This window comes from Osmerus mordax, chromosome 17 (assembly GCF_038355195.1).
Source record: "Osmerus mordax isolate fOsmMor3 chromosome 17, fOsmMor3.pri, whole genome shotgun sequence".
Classification (NCBI taxonomy): Eukaryota; Metazoa; Chordata; class Actinopteri; order Osmeriformes; family Osmeridae; genus Osmerus; species Osmerus mordax.
In genome coordinates, this window is record NC_090066.1 from 9,871,291 (window position 1) to 9,887,051 (window position 15,761).

The following is a 15,761-nucleotide window of genomic DNA, read 5'->3' on the forward strand; positions in this document are numbered from 1 at the left end:
TTTTTGAATGTTTTAACAGGTAAATGAAAGTTATGAAATATGTTGTTCAAAAGGCAAGTACGGTACTAAGCTTCAAAAAGATAGCTGAGCATTTAATTAAAAATAACAAATAAATAGTTTAACTTACATACAAACAAACAGTACCAAACTGTATGAAACAAAAAGAGTAGCAGCATTATGCAAAAATTGAACCTCCGATTTGGCCTATTTTCCTATCAAGATTCCCTTATGCGTTTTGCCTGTTTTTGGAAGTATTGAGGGATTGAGTGCAGAAAATTCTGCAATTCTCAGCACAAAAGTTTCCCCAATTCCCTTTATAAACAGGCTATAGCATATCATCAAACATGACAATGAAACATGCCATGAAGAAAAAGAACACTGTGAGTTACTAACATGGATAATAAACCCATAAACATCCTCTGGCAACTTCTCACCCTATTATACAAACAGGTCAACAAAGCCTTGGTGGTATTCATTCAGAAAAACATCACGATACCTAAATTTAGCCTACCCTCGATTTTTTTTTTTTGGCTACTGAGCACCTTATGGTGTGTGAATGTCCAATTTAACTTAAAAGGCTAAATACCATACGTCAAACAAAAAAATAAATAATAATAAAACAGTTGGCTACTACTGTTCTTTAGGAACAACATCTTAGACTGAAACCCAGGACTACTGGTACAAACTTCAAGTACAATACATTATGCATTGTTCAATTTCATCAAATAATGTACATTGGCAACCACAAATAATGGACACACTTTTATATTAGAATTGACAGAATTCACCTCGTGTGAGGCCAAACAGTAGCCTTCTTTTTTTTTTGCGAGAGGCTTTGACGTTTTACGCAACCTCAGGTTAAATTGTACAGTCAAAAAACAAAGGTCTTAACAGCTTAAGAGATATGTGAGCCAGGGTCCGGGGAGCGTGCGCAAAATATGAAGTCTTTGCTCATATTTTACGACTTAATATGCTTAGAAACAACAACAGGCTACAAAAATACCCCAAATGTTGTTGTGTCCCCCCCCCCCCCTCTTCTTTCCTCTTCTTTTTTTCTCTCCAGATGGAACATTAAACACTAGCAGGAGATCACTGAAGATGACACCATAGAACTGTAACCAGATGCAATTGGTCTATCTGACAAACTTCAAAAGTGCGTTTTTTTTACGTACCATTGGGATAATACTGTGTATGAATGTATTGATATATATATAATATATATATATATATCAATAAAAAGGCCAGGAATGTAACTTGAGATCACAGATAAACAACAGTATGCCCTTATGTCATACAAAACACTACAACTCATACACAAGATCCCACCCACACCCAAATCCATTTACAACACTTTGATTGTTTCGAACGTTAACCTAGAAGATACTTAGATGTGCATGGAGGGGCAAGCGGACAGCTAACGTAAAGAGCCCTGTGTCAGGGATTGGTTGGGCAAGAGCGCCCCCCTCTCCCCTCTCCGGAAGTCTCTCACGCGTCATTCTGCTCTTGAAGTTCGGTGTTGTTTCCAAACAGGATGGCTAGCTGCTCCTCGTAGTTTGCGATGTTCCTCTTCATGATGTCCATGCAGGGACCTAGGAGCCTCTCAAAGGCCTGCACGTCCAGCACTGCAACACAACACCAACACACGATTAGCAAACCCAGTTACAAGTCAGCCATGACGGGAAGGACATATAGGTAGTTACTAGTCGGCCATGATGAGAAGGACAGTCATATAGGTAGTTACTGGTCAGCCATGATGAGAAGGACAGTCATATTGGTAGTTACTGGTCAGCCATGATGAGAAGGACAGTCATATAGGTAGTTACTCGTCAGCCATGATGAGAAGGACAGTCATATAGGTAGTTACTATTTGAAAATACTGGTACGGACACTATATCAGGAAGTCATTTGACGGCAATGAAGTGAAACTCAGGATCAAAGCAAGTCAGGTGTGAGAATAAGGTATTGATAATGACACGGATTATAGAGGTTACACCCGTAGCCCTGCATACACTCTATCTCAGCAATGGTACTTGGTGCCAATCAAACTACAATCCCCAGGCCAAATCCCAGTGGCTCGTTGTTGAAGTGCTTCGGCGATTGTAGTTCTTGTCGAACTAGCTCTGGACTGCACTTCAAAAATGGTGGAAAGTGCTCGGCGTGGCTGGTGTACCTATACACTTGACGCTCCCCGAGGCGTAGGCGGAAGCAGCCCGGGGCTTGTTGGTGACCAGAGACAGCTCCCCGAAATACTGCCCCCTGCTGCACATGGCGATATCCACCTCCTCCTTCCTGGTCTGCGCCGCCGTGGAGCGGGAACGACAAACAACAAGAAACACAGACGATCTATTGCCTTCTCGGTAAAAAGCAAAGAGGTTGCGAACGTGGCGTTATGACGACAGTGTAACATGTGACGATACGCATTGTGATGGATGCACAGGGGGGAAGGACCTCCAGGCTGGCAGCCTTACCGTGCTTCTCCTCATGGTGATCCTGACCTGGCCAGACTCCACGATGTAGAAACAGTCCGCCATGTCCCCCTACACGGGGAACCGCCACAGGCATGTCGTTGGCTACGAGTACGGGTCGCAGAAATACGTGTGTCTAGATCTCACGCACGTGCGTGACACAGATAGGTCTGTACGCGTGATGGGTTGGCGAGACGTACCTGACAGATGATCTGTTCCCCGTCATTGTAGGCTCTGGTGGACAACACATCGACCACTCTCATTCTCTCAGAGGGCTGCAAAGGGGGGAGAGAAGGGATATCATCGTCTTACAGCGGTGGGAGTTTCCAAGTGTGGCTTTCGGAATGTTGCTAAGATTGTGTTCATGTGCAACAGGGGTTGGCCGATTTTTGCCCATGGGTGGTCATTTCCCCGCCCGTTACATTTATTCATACATTGACCCATCCATCCATCAACAGCTCCAACTCTCTTCTGTTTATTCAGTCGATCATTCACTGGGTACGTTCTCCACCCATCCATCCAATGTACTTATGGACAGCTCATTCATTCATCCGCTCATGACGACATCACTGCTCTCCAGCAGGGGCTGTTGGCCGGACTCCTACCTCGAGGGAGGTGAGCAGAGGCAGGGGCTGTTAGCCGGACTCCTACCTCGAGGGAGGTGAGCAGAGGCAGAGACTCGATGAAGGTCTCGTACATCCTCCTCTTCTTGGCGTTGTTCTTCACGATGATCCTCCGGAACGTCAGCCTGTCCTGGAACACAGAATCACCCGCTCAAACCCTTCCCAGTGGACAAACACGGCTGGAGCAACGTGGCCCCGGGGGTGGAAACATGGGGTCTCCGTCCTTTCTCTTCGGTGTAGAGATGTGAGGGGGGGGGGGCTGTATGGCGGAGCCAGGTAACGTGCTTCAGTGTTGCTTACAAAACTCCTGATTCCTCCTCCACCCATGGTGGTCATCTTGGGGTCGGGTGGAATGTGTGTGTGTGGGGGTTATGTCACATCACCAACACTGGCAGACCTTTCACTACAGCTAGTACAGTGACCTTCTGTACAGTTAGTACCAAAAACAACAAGTCATGCCCAAGCCGCCAGGTGAAACTGGGAACGGTCGAACTTACCAGACACCAGAGGGCCCCAGCGGACGTAGCGATGATGGTGGCAGCCCTGGGGGTGTTGTACATCAGAGCCAGCTCCCCAAAGCTGCCACGGTTGTTGTAGCAACCCACCACGCGCTGCAACCCGTCGGTGCTCACCAGGATGTCGAAGTTCCCTCTGAGGAAGAAGACGTTTCATAAAGACACGGGAAGAAACGAGCTCCAGGTCTGCCGTTCTGTCGACGGCAACTCGACCCTACCCACCACGGACACCCGACTCGGGCGACGACGCCTTTTGGAAAGCTGCCGAAACACAGGCCTTACCTTTCGATGACGTAGAAGTTATCCCCGTCCTCATCTTGGTCGATGATGTGTTCGCCGGATTCCACCGGCTTCTCAAACATGGCGTCCAGGACCTGGGCCATCTGCTCCTGTTTAAGCAGCGACAGACAGAAACGCGGACACGTTAGCGCACACGGGTGTGAGAACGCTCGTGTAGGCAGGGATTGGGTCGCCTCAGTGTGGGTATGCCGTAGTATCCACCATCTTGAGCCTTCTGGTGATTGAGCGGGTGCATATATACGTGTTGTCATTTTACCGGGTCTAAGTTCTTGAACAGGAGGATGTCTTTGCAGGCCTCCTGTAGCCTGTGTCTCTGCTCGTCGGTTTTGGGGTGGGTTATCTGAGAAAGGGAGAGAGACGTCGACTGAACATGGCGGGATTGCAATTGCAGGGGGTCATTATCTAGCGTCGGGGCTCTACGTCCAAAGTAACGACGAGAAATCTTACTCTGGGCTCCTTATCTTCCTCTTCCTCGTCGGGATTGAACGCCTCCGCACACACTGTGAAAACACACGCGCGTTCCATGTCATTCCATGTCCCTGGGAATATGTCTGTATTTAAGGCAGTTCCCTAGATGGTTACCAAACACCCAACCCTGAGAGGGATGCTCAAATAAATAAATGAACTGTTCAAATTCTATTCACCTCTTGCGATTCGTTCTTGCACGAGGAGCGTGATTTCACAACAATCTAATGCTTTCATGAGTTGGAAAACCTGTGGTAGGCAGTTTGGTCCTGCTATTATTATCGGTAATTCTGATGACAGCGGCAGAAGCTGTCCTTGTTGGATCGATTGTCCCAGCCAGAGACATAGAATATCTCTTCTGTCTGCCAACACACACTTGTTCTGGGGGACATTCAACCTATTCAGAGGGTTGTTCAAAACCGAACTACAATAAAAAAATACAAACATTGAGTCCTTACCTGAGGATCTTCTCATGAATCTGTTGATCACAGGTGCTGTACACAGGGCAAAGGAAACACGACAAAGTTCCTGAATGGCAGGTTAGACTAATTATATTACTTTACTGGCTTGACAGACAATAACTTCTTATAGAATGAGTCGTTCAGAGTATGTGTTGGGAACACAATAAGTAACGTTACGCTTTAAGAGCCTGTCTCATGCCCTGATGAAGCCAAGTGCATTTGGGGGCATGAGGGGACAAAGTTACTAGCAGTCTAGCAATTTACACTTTCTAGTTACTTGCAAGATACACAGATTGTGCAGAGTAGTTGTATTATGTTGCACGTTACACTTCACATGACCTGGCATCTGACAGTGATGGAGACCAGATTCCCTCAAATCTAGCTAGCTAGCTATCTTTCTTTGTGTGGTCAGTGCGGGTTGGCCCGTTTAGCAGACACCAACATCATTAACTGATAGTTGCTAACGTGTATTATGACTAGCCAGTAGCCAGCAGGTTGTGCTTATCGACATTGGTTTCATACCCACGAATTCTTCATCGTCTTCGTCGTCTTCATCATTTTCAGAGTCAATCTGCATCGCCTCCTCTGCAAAGTTGACCGCCCTCCCGCCTCCAGGGCGAGAAGTAGCGTTAGCCGAATTTCTAGCATTGTCAAAGGCGGCTCCTCTCGTCCGATTTTCTTTGAGTTGACTGAAATACTGCAAGGCAAAGTCCAGAAGATCTCCGGGTTCTGGTTGATTCCTTAGCACTTCAACCGTAAAGCTTTGCAACAGCTCCGTTAGTCCGTCTGGAATTTCAATACTCATCTCTGAATTCAGTCTTTTGAGGCGCCCAGAGGAGCAACACAGTAAATGGGAAAAAAGGTTCCAGCTACCGTTAGCTTGTTGCTAACAAGGATTGACAGTCCACTTCCAAGGATGCTTCAAGGAGAACTAGGAGTAAAAATGGAATCCAAGACCATGGCGTGTTGCTACAACAAATCTGGCTAACGTTATCTCCATTCTCGATCTCGGTTCAAGTGTGTCTCACAAACCGCCTTTTGATGTCAACTGCATGAAAATGGCTGTAAAATGTAGCATCACTTTTGCTGCTGGCTACAGGAAACCCACGCATGTGACCCGCGTAACTATGGCAACCACCCTCCTCGAGCCGATGGCAAATGACGAAGCGCGGTTGCACAGTCATAGAAATAGATTTAGAAGAGCAGTCATGACGAAAAGGGAATTTGCACATTTTAAACGCATTTGAAACTTACAAAAAAGCTGTTAAAAGTTACGTTTTATTAGGTACAATCAAACTCTGTAGAAGGGAGTCCAAGCAAGGAGTGGTTCATAAGAGCGGATGGGTGCATATTAATTTTTGCAAATAGATTCATTTTTAATGAATGTCTAAATACAGTAACTGACCCCCTTAGAACATAAACTGGGTTGAGACCCAAAAAAGGGAATTTTCTTTACCTAGGCTTCATAATGGCTGTTCGGTTCTCTTTGATAGCATTTAATTGGCTAAAATGCAGTCCGATATATTGATGTACATTCATATACATGTATTTTTTTGAGTACATACCCGAAGTTATAAACAGTACCCAATATGACTACATTTCTGTAAAATGCCTCTCTTTCTGACAGATGGTGGTGGAGAGCAGTGGCCACATTGTTACACAAACACAAACACACACACACACACACACACACACACACACACACACACACACACACACACACACAGCTTCTTCACCACTGGAGCCCACTTCCTCTGGGACACAGGAAAACATGATGCATTGATTTACTTAGCACAGAAGCTGATTTATTTAGCTACAATGGTGCCTGGAACTCATCTGCATACTGTACTGATGAAACAACCTTACTTTGGGTTTTGAGAGAATATTTTTGTTTGTTTGTTAATGATAATGAAATAACGTTAATGAAAACATGTCAATTAAGTACAAATCTGAGCAGTCTTTGCATAATGAAGCAGAATAAAAGCATTGAAATGTGTATTCTACAGTTGCCTGCAATTCTACTTTGAGGGGACAGTGAAGTATCTACTGTGGGAACATACAGATACTCATCCTGGACTCAAATGTGTGTCTCACTCCACTCTGTTTCTGCCAGGAACCTTGAAAATGTCAAGAGTTCAGTGGTCATTGAGTAGAGCTGGAGGGGTGGCCATTTTCTTCTTGAACCCTTATTGTCTGTCAATGGTGACAGCCCTCTCAGTAATAACGGCGTATGAGGGCAGCCCTCTCAAATGTGACCCCCCTCAGCAGTAGCCCCTGAGTCACGCAGACTCTTCTGGTGTTTCTGTTGCCATCAGGCCAGCACAAGTCCTGCAAGTCACACACAATCTTAACTAGTGCGTGTACTAAAAAGTACAGTAAAAAAAAGTGCTTGCTGTGTGTGTGAGTCTGTGAATGCGTGTAGAAAACGTGTTCGTCGGTGTGTACAAGCGTATATACAATGTGTGTTATACACACAAGCGTCCGTTGACCCCCCCCCCCCCCCCCCCCCCCCGCGCGCGCTCCTGCCGCCTCCAACACCCTACACCGACCGCTTCTCCACCCCCTGCTTAATGCCGAGCACCAGATGCAGGAACCAGTTGAACTGCACCGTCCAGCCCTTGTCCCTGCAGATCTCGATCTGGTCCAGCAGGTGGCGCTGGGCGTCCTCCTCGGTGCGGCCGACGGTCAGGGCCTCGCGGATGTACTCAATGTCCTCCTTGCTGGTCAGCTGGGGCATGCCCGTCATCAGCATCATGGAGAACAAGATGATCAGCAGGTTGGTGTGGTGCCTTAGAGCCAGGTAGGCCCGCACACACACATCCTGGGTGTGTGTGTGAGAGAGAAAGAGAGAGAGAGCGAGAGAGAGCGAGAGAGAGAGAGAGAGAGAGAGAGAGAGAGAGAGAGAGAGAGAGAGAGAGAGAGAGAGAAAGAGAGAGAGAGAAAGAGAGAGAACAAGTTTGACGACTCGGTTATTGTGGGCTATGGATATAGCAAATGTGGTAAACAAAAAGGTTAAATACATCGTTCTAACACATCATCAATGTTTAATACATCATCATTCAAGTGTGTAAATCTTTTTTCTCCTCACACCTGGAACTTCTGGAAGTTTGGACTGCTCTTTTTGGAAGAGGTGCCCATAACATACAGGAAATCTGGGGTCAGAACAAAGGGGACCCGCTCCTTACTGATCCCCAGGAAACTCTTGTAATTCCCCAGGATGTGTCCAAAGTCAATGTGAAAAAGATTCCCTGAGAGAAGGCACACAAATGGAAAATAAACCTACAAAACTGTCATTGAGTGCAATGAAGTCAAGAGTTTTTTTCTGTTTTGGTATGACGTCGGGAAAACCGCTGTTGGCCGTGTTACCAGATTCGGTGACCATGATGTTGTCGTTGTGGCGGTCGCCTATTCCCAGGACGTAGGTGGCCACGCAGTAACCACCGCAGGAGTACACAAAGCGCTCCACGGCCTGTTGAAACTTGGGGGAGGGGGGAGGGAGGGAGGGGTTGAAGGGAGAGGAGGAAAGAGAGGATGAGAGTGGGAGGTGAAGGAGGTGGAGGAAGGAGGGAGCGAGATTGAGGAGGGGGACAAGGAGGGGGTTAGCAGGATGCGGTGGAGGAAGAAAGGAGCAACGAAGGGGGGAGAGGGGAGAGGAAGGGGAGGAAGAGAGAGAGGGGAAAAAAAGAGTAGAGACAGCAAAGGTGTTTAATTTTTGGTTTTTCAGAAGCGCCACGCTTCTCTCTACCCAACATATTTGCATAGTCCACACGAAACCAAACAAAATGATGCAAACCCAGAATTAACATTTGACTAGCCATGTTTAGTATCACCACAGCCCTTCCGTGGTACACTGGCTGTTGTTTGATAACACAACTAAGCTCACACTGGCTATACATTCGTTGAAATCAGGTACACTGCTATATTTTGAATACAAAGAAAGGAACTTTCCCATAATAGCCACACAAGCAAGACCGTGCAGGTGCTGAAGCAACCTTATGCGTCTACGGTTGAAGACAAAGAGAGAAGCAGAGGAGACAGGAAGTGGTGTTTCCTTCCTCTCCGGGCGCAGCTTCTAGAGCCTTCCCCCTCAGATTAGCGCAGCCGTTAGCGGCGGGGAGTGCTAGTGTGCTATAGCCAGCCACCTACCTTCTCCTCGCTCACACACTTGTCCCGGAGCCACTGGTGGAGGATCTCGTCCTTGAAGGCGCCGGTGCTGCCCACGACACTCTGCTGGATGTTGGCGATCGTGGTGGCGTCCTTCACGATTTCAATCATCCCTGGAGAGGGGATTGTAACGTCGGTCAGAATGTACACTGCACAGTTGCTTTGAAAATGTGAAGAAACTACGGTTTAGTGAACTGGAGTGAGGATGGAGGGGGGAGAGAGAGCGAGAGAGGGAGAGAGAGAGAGAGAGAGAGAGAGAGAGGGGGAGAGAGAGGAAGAGAGAAAGGGAGCACAACAACAAAAGAAAGAAAGAAAAAGCGTGTGACAGAGATGGAGAGGAAATGTCTACATTTTGTTGGGAATGGTTTGGATTTGAGAGGAAAGGGAGGATGCAAGGCAGGGACGTGAACACAAGCGTGAGTCTTCTAAGGCAATTACAACAGTATCACCCCTCCACCGTGTGCATTAAACCCAACAGTCAGACTCACCTATCTTGTTCCCTGTGGAGATGCAACCGTATGGTAACAAAGACAGATCCAGAGATTCCTCCTCCCAGATGGATTCCATGATCAACAGAATCTATGGCAATGACACGTGACAAAGGGGATTAGAACCAACAACCTATTGTTGTTTATAATAGTCTTATATGTGAATGTGGTGCACAGTATAACATACAGTATAATAGTATAATGCTACTGTATGTTTTTAGTTCTAGGCCCATATATAGACATCTTGGAATATGGACAATATGGACAGCTTGCTGGGCATTGTCCTGCGTGTCCCTCCCTGTCCAGCTGTCCCACCTGCAGGATGAGCATGTCCTGTCGGAGGTCGTCCCCGTCCTTAAAGATGACCCCGATGGTGTCAGTGGACAGGGTGGTGGGGTCCGCTCTCTTGAACTGCAGCCACAAAGGCTTCTTCTTGGACGCCATGACTTTGCACTGCTCAATCTAAACACAGGGCACACCTGCGAGTCAGGCCAGGGAAAGCTTTCGTGTGGAGAGGGATTCCAGAGAGGAGTTATGGAGTTATGGATGGGGGAGAGAAGGAGATTGGGGAGAGATTGGTAAGGGAGGAGTTGGATGGGGAGAAGGAGAGGGATGAGAGAGAGGGAGGAGGATGAGGGAGAAGAGGAGAGATTAAGTGAATAAGGGGTTGGAAGGACAGAGAGGGGAGAAGGAGGAGAGAGAAAACAAATTGAGTGGAGAGACAAAGAGAACAAGAAAGGAAGACTCAGAAGGGGGGAGAAGGAGAGGGATGAGAGCGAAACCGCACACGAGAGAGAAGAAGAGAGATGACGAGAACCCACGCTCACGAATGAGGAGTTTGAAGGAGAGAGAAGGAGGAGCGACAGAGACAGAGAGGGGCGTGTCCTCACCACCAGGGCTCCAGCTCGCAACCCGGGGTCGTAGGGAACCCTGAAGCTCTCTGGCAGACCCGACGTCTGCAGGTTCTCCAGCTTCTGCCTCAGCTGGAGCACCACTGGAACGACGCCATGGATCACAAACACATCCCATCATTCGACTACCAACCAAATATTTGATCATTTCTTTGTGCTTTATGTTTACAATGACTTACAGCGAGCGGAGTACGTTTTCTATCGCTGGAAATCTACTTGTAATGTACAGTTTGTATGAAGCTTATACAAGCCGGGGTTGATTTCCAATACCTTGTGAGGAGACATCATATTTGTCAGCAGACATGGCCTTGATGTCACGGGTGACTTTCTGTAATGCTTCAGTCATTTCCACCTAAATAGTACAAATAGCAGGTCAGATTTGCACTTTACTATGTGTTGATATCAGTATGTTTACCTTATTGAACATGATGACAAATGTGAAATTGAGTGATGCTTCTGTTTATAGTTGGTGCTTCCAACTAACTATACATGTATCTATCCACCAACCCGTAGCCTTGTCACACAAAATACCCAAACGAGTTTGAGAATTGTTGAGAAATCCTTTCTAATACTTAAACACTTGACGGGTCTTTTCTGATGCAAACCGGTGAATGAATAGTCAAGGATATAAACACCGCCCGTACGACACACTACAGATACTTGAAAGGACATGAAACACTATGAGCTTTATTCAACCGTTCGGGTGTACAAACAGTGTGTACCTGGCGTTTGAAGTCATGTAGCATGGCCCCTCCACATCCTCTAAGGTAGGCCTCTAAGAGTACTGCGTATCTCTGCTGGTAGTGCATAGACTGAGCGATCTCACTCCGCAAGAACCAGAACAGGAAATGGCCGATCCGCTTACTCTGCACGTACACACAGACCGACACACACACAGACCGACACACACACAGACCGACACACACACAGACCGACACACACACACACACACACACAGACAGATATTCATTGACCCACTGTGAAAAATGACGTTAGTTAAAGCAGAAGTGAATCTGTTGTCTGTCTGTAGTAGACATGAATGTGATGTGTGTGGAGTCGGAGCAGTGGTTACGGGGCGTTGAAGAGTTCTTACTCTGAGAGCACGCTTCAGCAAAAACCTGGCCAAGGCACTGTCATGGTACGGCTCGAATTTCACCGCCTACAGAGAGAGACAGACAGGTAGACAGGCAGGTAGACAGGCAGGGAGACAGACAGGTAGACAGGCAGACAAACAGGTAGACAGGCAGGGAGACAGGTAGACAGGTAGACAGACAGACAGGCAGGTAGACAGGCAGACAGACAGGCAGACAGACAGGTAGACAGGCAGGTAGACAGGCAGGGAGACAGACAGGTAGACAGGCAGACAGACAGGTAGACAGGCAGGGAGACAGGCAGGGAGACAGACAGGTAGACAGGCAGACAGACAGGTAGACAGGCAGGGAGACAGGTAGACAGGCAGGTAGACAGGCAGACAGACAGGCAGACAGGCAGGGAGACAGACAGGTAGGCAGGCAGGCAGATAGACAAGATCAGATAAACAGACCCATACAAGAATAAAGTTTCCCCCCGAGCTGAATGATCTAAACACGACGGCAAGCTCAAATTAAACAGAAATGGTGAAACACTTATTTGCATGTCACACCAAGAGCTCTTTGTTGGATGTGCCTGGACAGGTGGCAATTTATTTGACAGTTTGATACTGATGCACGACATATGCAAAGCCAGAACAACTCCAGTTAGAAGGAAAAGAGGAAGACCAAATCCAACATGTGACCCTTCTGTTACTCAGAGGCCAAACACTTTCACCGAGCCCCACCGATTGGTCAAGATGGAAGCCCATCTTCTGCTCTTACCTGCACCAGCTGCAGCAGGTAGCGGAGGACGTCGTCGTCCCCCAGGGTCTCCAGCTTGCGCACGGCCATCGAGCGGACGTGGGCGTCCGAGTAGTGGCAGTCCAGGAGCTGCATGGCCAGCCCCACGTCCAGGCCGCTGCGGTCCCACACCACGCTCTTCTCCAGCAGCCGGTGAGTGGCCAGCACCGCTGCCTGGTCCCCCCACTTCACCGAGCCGAGCAGCTTGGGGTAGGCCCTGAGGGGGTTGGACGCACGGCCCATGGGAGGAAGGTCGAAGGGAAAGGAGATCCAAATGGGATGACATGAGTGTATTTGAAATCCGAAACATGGGATGTGGAGTCCGAATTGATATGAGTGGGACTGTTGTGCTATGTGAGGTGGGTGAATTTGTTGTTTGTCTGGGATCAGCAGGAGGTGCCCACCTGGGGTGGCGCATGCACTCGTGTTTGAAGTGCCACAGCAGCTCTTTGTCCTCTGGGCTGAGAGGGTTGAGAGGGTCTGTCTCCACGATGGCTTCAAACTGCTTCCTCAGGTGGTTGGGCATCTCTCTCTGGACTCTCTCCCCTCCCTCGGCCTCCGCCCCAGCCCCAGCCTCCCGGACCTCCCTGCTCTTGGGCAGGGCCACAGGGTAGCAGTATTTATCCAGCAGGATGGCCACGGCCATGGACGAGTCCTTCTCGGGGTTGGTGGCCGAGGTGAGCTTGTCGGCGTTGACGCTGCTGTTGTCCTCGCTCTTTTCCGGCATCTTCCACATGTGGAGGATGAACTCGCCCTGGCGCAGCAGGGAGCGGTGGTCCACCAGCAGCAGGTTGACGTAGTAAAGCAGGCGGCTTTTACCGCTCTTCCCTTCGCCTCCGCCTCCACTGTTGTCCTGGTAGGTGCTCGCCTTGAAGGTCTGAGGCTGGGTTTTACCACAGGATACCTGCGCTCGCAAGAGAACACGCCGTGACAACCACATACTCTAGGGCAGTCTACTGTACAGAACAGTGCCAACAGCAGAGAGAGAAGAATGGAACTATAACTTAATTGAATTGAACTGAAAGGCGAACCTAAAAGCAAGTGCATACTTTGGGAGGGAGTGGGGGGTCGCTCTGCTTCATTTGTTGATAGGCATGCAGGAAATGGCCTGAGCCTGATTCAAACCCAGGCCCCCACGTGCTCCACCAGGGCACACCAGAAATCAAAATGTTTTTGAGGTAAACACTGCCTCACCTGCAGGCTGAGGCGTGCCCCCTTGGGCAGATCCCGGATCCTAATATCAAACTCCAGCCAGGTGTTCCACAGCACCTCCTCGGTGAAGGGCTTGGAGGAGGTCTTCTGTTGGGCCAGCAGCTGTTGGCCGTGGAAGATGCTGGCCTCCACATACACGATGAGCTCTGGGTTACGAGGCAGGGTCGGGATGTCGACGCCCAGGATCTTCACCCTGAACTTCCGGTGGCAGTCCCACAGGGAGATGGTGAACACACGCTCATGATCCTTCTCATCGATGGTCAACTGCTCGTGGGTACCTGAGGAGAGAGTGGTAAAAAAAATTGTATAAAATCACTGACATGATATTTTAACTATTAAAGGGACAGTTCACACTAAACTCAAAATACAATTTCTTCCTTTCACCTGTAGTGTTATTTATCCATCCAATAAAAACAATCATTTGAAATCTATGCAACATACCTGCTACTCCAGTACAGTCATCCACTTGGGCCCAGTCCTCTTTCTGGACCAAGTCCAGATCCGGGTTTGGAGGTGACTCCAGAACCAGGTGAATCTCCTCCCCGTTCTTCAGACACTGCCGGACCCGGTGGAAGTCTCTGATTGGATGGTTCCCAAAGAGGTACTCCTCCCTCCCGCAAACCCGCAGGACGAAGTCCGCCTCGCTGAAGTTCTCTGGGATTCCCAACAAGGCCCTCTTGTTGGCTACCTTAGCGAAGAAGCTCTTCAGAACCTGGTCAGGCGTGTCGTCGATAGCCACCTTGATGGTCTGGCTAGCCGTGCTGCTGTGAACGACCAGAAGGATGTGGTTGTTGCTCACTTTACTGAGCAGGTACTCCGGCAAGGGTTTGGACTTGATCCAGGGGTCCATAGAGTAGAGTTTGGGATCGCGGTCCGACAGCTCGATCTTGCGGGGGGTCAGGAGCTTCCTGCGGGTGAACTCCAACTCGTCGTCATGCACGTTGCTGACGTCGGTGACGTCGTAACCGATGAGGTAGTTGAGGTACCTCTGGTACTGGAGGGACTCGTCTGAAGGCTGGGGTCTGGAGACCAGGTGGATCTTACCCACATCCTTCTTTAGGGCTTTGAGGATTAACCAAATACAAATTCATAGGCAAAGTCATTAAAAAAAAGGTAAATTCATAATAATGGACTACTTTGATACAGGAATGATTGTTTTTTATCCTGCCAGGATCTGGATTCTTAATGCCACGTTTTGTACACAGTTATTATGCATCCATGTTTCCTCTCTGTCTATAAATCCAAAACAACTGCTGCTTTTTAACCATTACATCCCCCCCCTCCCCCTCCTCAAAACACACAAACCTTTACCTTTCCAGTAGCGAATGCAATCTAGGGTTTGGAACACCTGGTGTTTGTCATAAATCTCGCACCAGTTTCCTTTCTTCTTGTAGAGGAGGATGCAATGGTCTGGAGAGTATTTCTGGTAGAACTCCGGACAAAGGTTGGTGGCCACTGCCCTTAACCAAACCTGGGCTTTCACCTGCTCCACGGTCCAGTTTCCTGTCACCTCTAGCAGCAGGGTGTCTGGGCTGCGGCCTGTCTTGGTGGTGGTTGGGAGTGCAAACTCAATGGCTATCTGGTCCATGGCTACTGAAGAGGTGGAGGTGATGGGTTTCATCTTCCTTCTTCTCCTTCGGTTATCTTCTCTGAGGACTACTGGTTCTTCATCACTCATTTGCTGTTCCATAACCTGATTCGTCTTTTCGCCATCGTAGGAAAAAGGGAAGAGTGTGAGATGTTGATACTCACAAACGTCTTAGGGCAGCATCAGACATCTCGTTCTCTCCTCCTACTAATAAACGTTTCTTATCCTGGCATGTGGTGTAGCCTTCACGACTTGTGCTACTTCTTCTTTCACATTTACAGCAAAGGAAGTGTTGCAAAACAGGAAGCCTGCCAAAAACACTGTCAACTGCAGTCTACGTTTTAATTACCATTATTAACTACATAACATGTTCATGGTTTTTACAGGAACCTAGCCTGTATATAAATATAATGTATTCGTAATAGTAAACAAACGGTTATGAATGCATCATCCCAAAACTTTAAGAACCGTTAACAACCTAAATCTTTATGGAGTAACGGTTCAGCAGCAAATACTCGTCAGGCGATTATTCCTTGACTTTCAATGTAAAACTTACCGCTCAACGCAGACACAAAAACGCCACACAAACAAGACTTTACATTTTACGTCGGTTTAACAGTCACTAAACCTTTTTCTGAAGTGATTCAGGAGTTTGAGAATTTTGCTATGTACGCCTCCGCTGTTTCTCCGTCGCCTTC

At 48.1% G+C, this 15,761-nt stretch overlaps 2 protein-coding genes across 5 annotated transcripts; both read right to left on the reverse strand.

Moving 5' to 3' along the window:
- Positions 1–1,242: 1,242 nt before the first annotated feature.
- LOC136960034 (cAMP-dependent protein kinase type II-beta regulatory subunit-like) lies at positions 1,243–5,686 on the reverse strand. 2 transcript variants are annotated; one of them, XM_067254339.1, is made up of 11 exons: positions 5,352–5,686; positions 4,827–4,862; positions 4,351–4,403; positions 4,160–4,243; positions 3,886–3,992; positions 3,586–3,739; positions 3,117–3,218; positions 2,666–2,740; positions 2,482–2,537; positions 2,171–2,319; positions 1,243–1,622 (listed from the first exon to the last, which is right to left on the reverse strand). In XM_067254339.1, exons 1-11 carry the CDS (start codon positions 5,632–5,634, stop codon positions 1,486–1,488), a joined length of 1,236 nt encoding a protein of 411 aa, XP_067110440.1. In that variant the 5' UTR covers positions 5,635–5,686; the 3' UTR covers positions 1,243–1,485. The 2 variants fall into 2 exon arrangements, with proteins under 2 accessions (XP_067110440.1, XP_067110438.1); XM_067254337.1 differs by having other exon boundaries at positions 2,171–2,294; positions 2,469–2,537.
- Positions 5,687–7,359: 1,673 nt separating this feature from the next.
- On the reverse strand, positions 7,360–15,725 carry pik3cg (phosphatidylinositol-4,5-bisphosphate 3-kinase, catalytic subunit gamma). 3 transcript variants are annotated; one of them, XM_067254676.1, is made up of 16 exons: positions 15,692–15,725; positions 14,787–15,177; positions 13,917–14,537; positions 13,458–13,753; positions 12,668–13,167; positions 12,246–12,480; positions 11,486–11,551; positions 11,115–11,258; positions 10,663–10,744; positions 10,372–10,475; positions 9,797–9,943; positions 9,482–9,572; positions 8,976–9,106; positions 8,196–8,307; positions 7,920–8,077; positions 7,360–7,650 (listed from the first exon to the last, which is right to left on the reverse strand). In XM_067254676.1, the coding sequence occupies exons 2-16, from the start codon at positions 15,163–15,165 to the stop codon at positions 7,369–7,371; spliced, it is 3,348 nt and encodes a 1,115-aa protein (XP_067110777.1). In that variant the 5' UTR covers positions 15,166–15,177; positions 15,692–15,725; the 3' UTR covers positions 7,360–7,368. The 3 variants fall into 3 exon arrangements, with proteins under 3 accessions (XP_067110777.1, XP_067110778.1, XP_067110776.1); XM_067254677.1 differs by having other exon boundaries at positions 8,196–8,298; positions 15,620–15,702; XM_067254675.1 differs by having other exon boundaries at positions 15,620–15,702.
- Positions 15,726–15,761: the final 36 nt, after the last annotated feature.

What these genes read in the sequence shown, in the direction of transcription:
- LOC136960034 (XM_067254339.1), bottom strand. Translation starts at nt 5,634, where the DNA reads ATGAGTATTGAAATTCCAGACGGACTAACGGAGCTGTTGCAAAGCTTT. An exon ending in AGGAAGATAAGGAGCCCAGA is followed by an intron (nt 4,244 to 4,350) that starts GTAAGATTTCTC and finishes TCCCTTTCTCAG; the next exon opens with ATAACCCACCCCAAAACCGA. An exon ending in CTGGGGCCCTCTGGTGTCTG is followed by an intron (nt 3,219 to 3,585) that starts GTAAGTTCGACC and finishes TCTGTGTTCCAG; the next exon opens with GACAGGCTGACGTTCCGGAG.
- pik3cg (XM_067254676.1), bottom strand. Translation starts at nt 15,165, where the DNA reads ATGGAACAGCAAATGAGTGATGAAGAACCAGTAGTCCTCAGAGAAGAT. An exon ending in TTGCATTCGCTACTGGAAAG is followed by an intron (nt 14,538 to 14,786) that starts GTAAAGGTTTGT and finishes TAATCCTCAAAG; the next exon opens with CCCTAAAGAAGGATGTGGGT. An exon ending in CATCATGGTCACCGAATCTG is followed by an intron (nt 8,078 to 8,195) that starts GTAACACGGCCA and finishes GCCTTCTCTCAG; the next exon opens with GGAATCTTTTTCACATTGAC.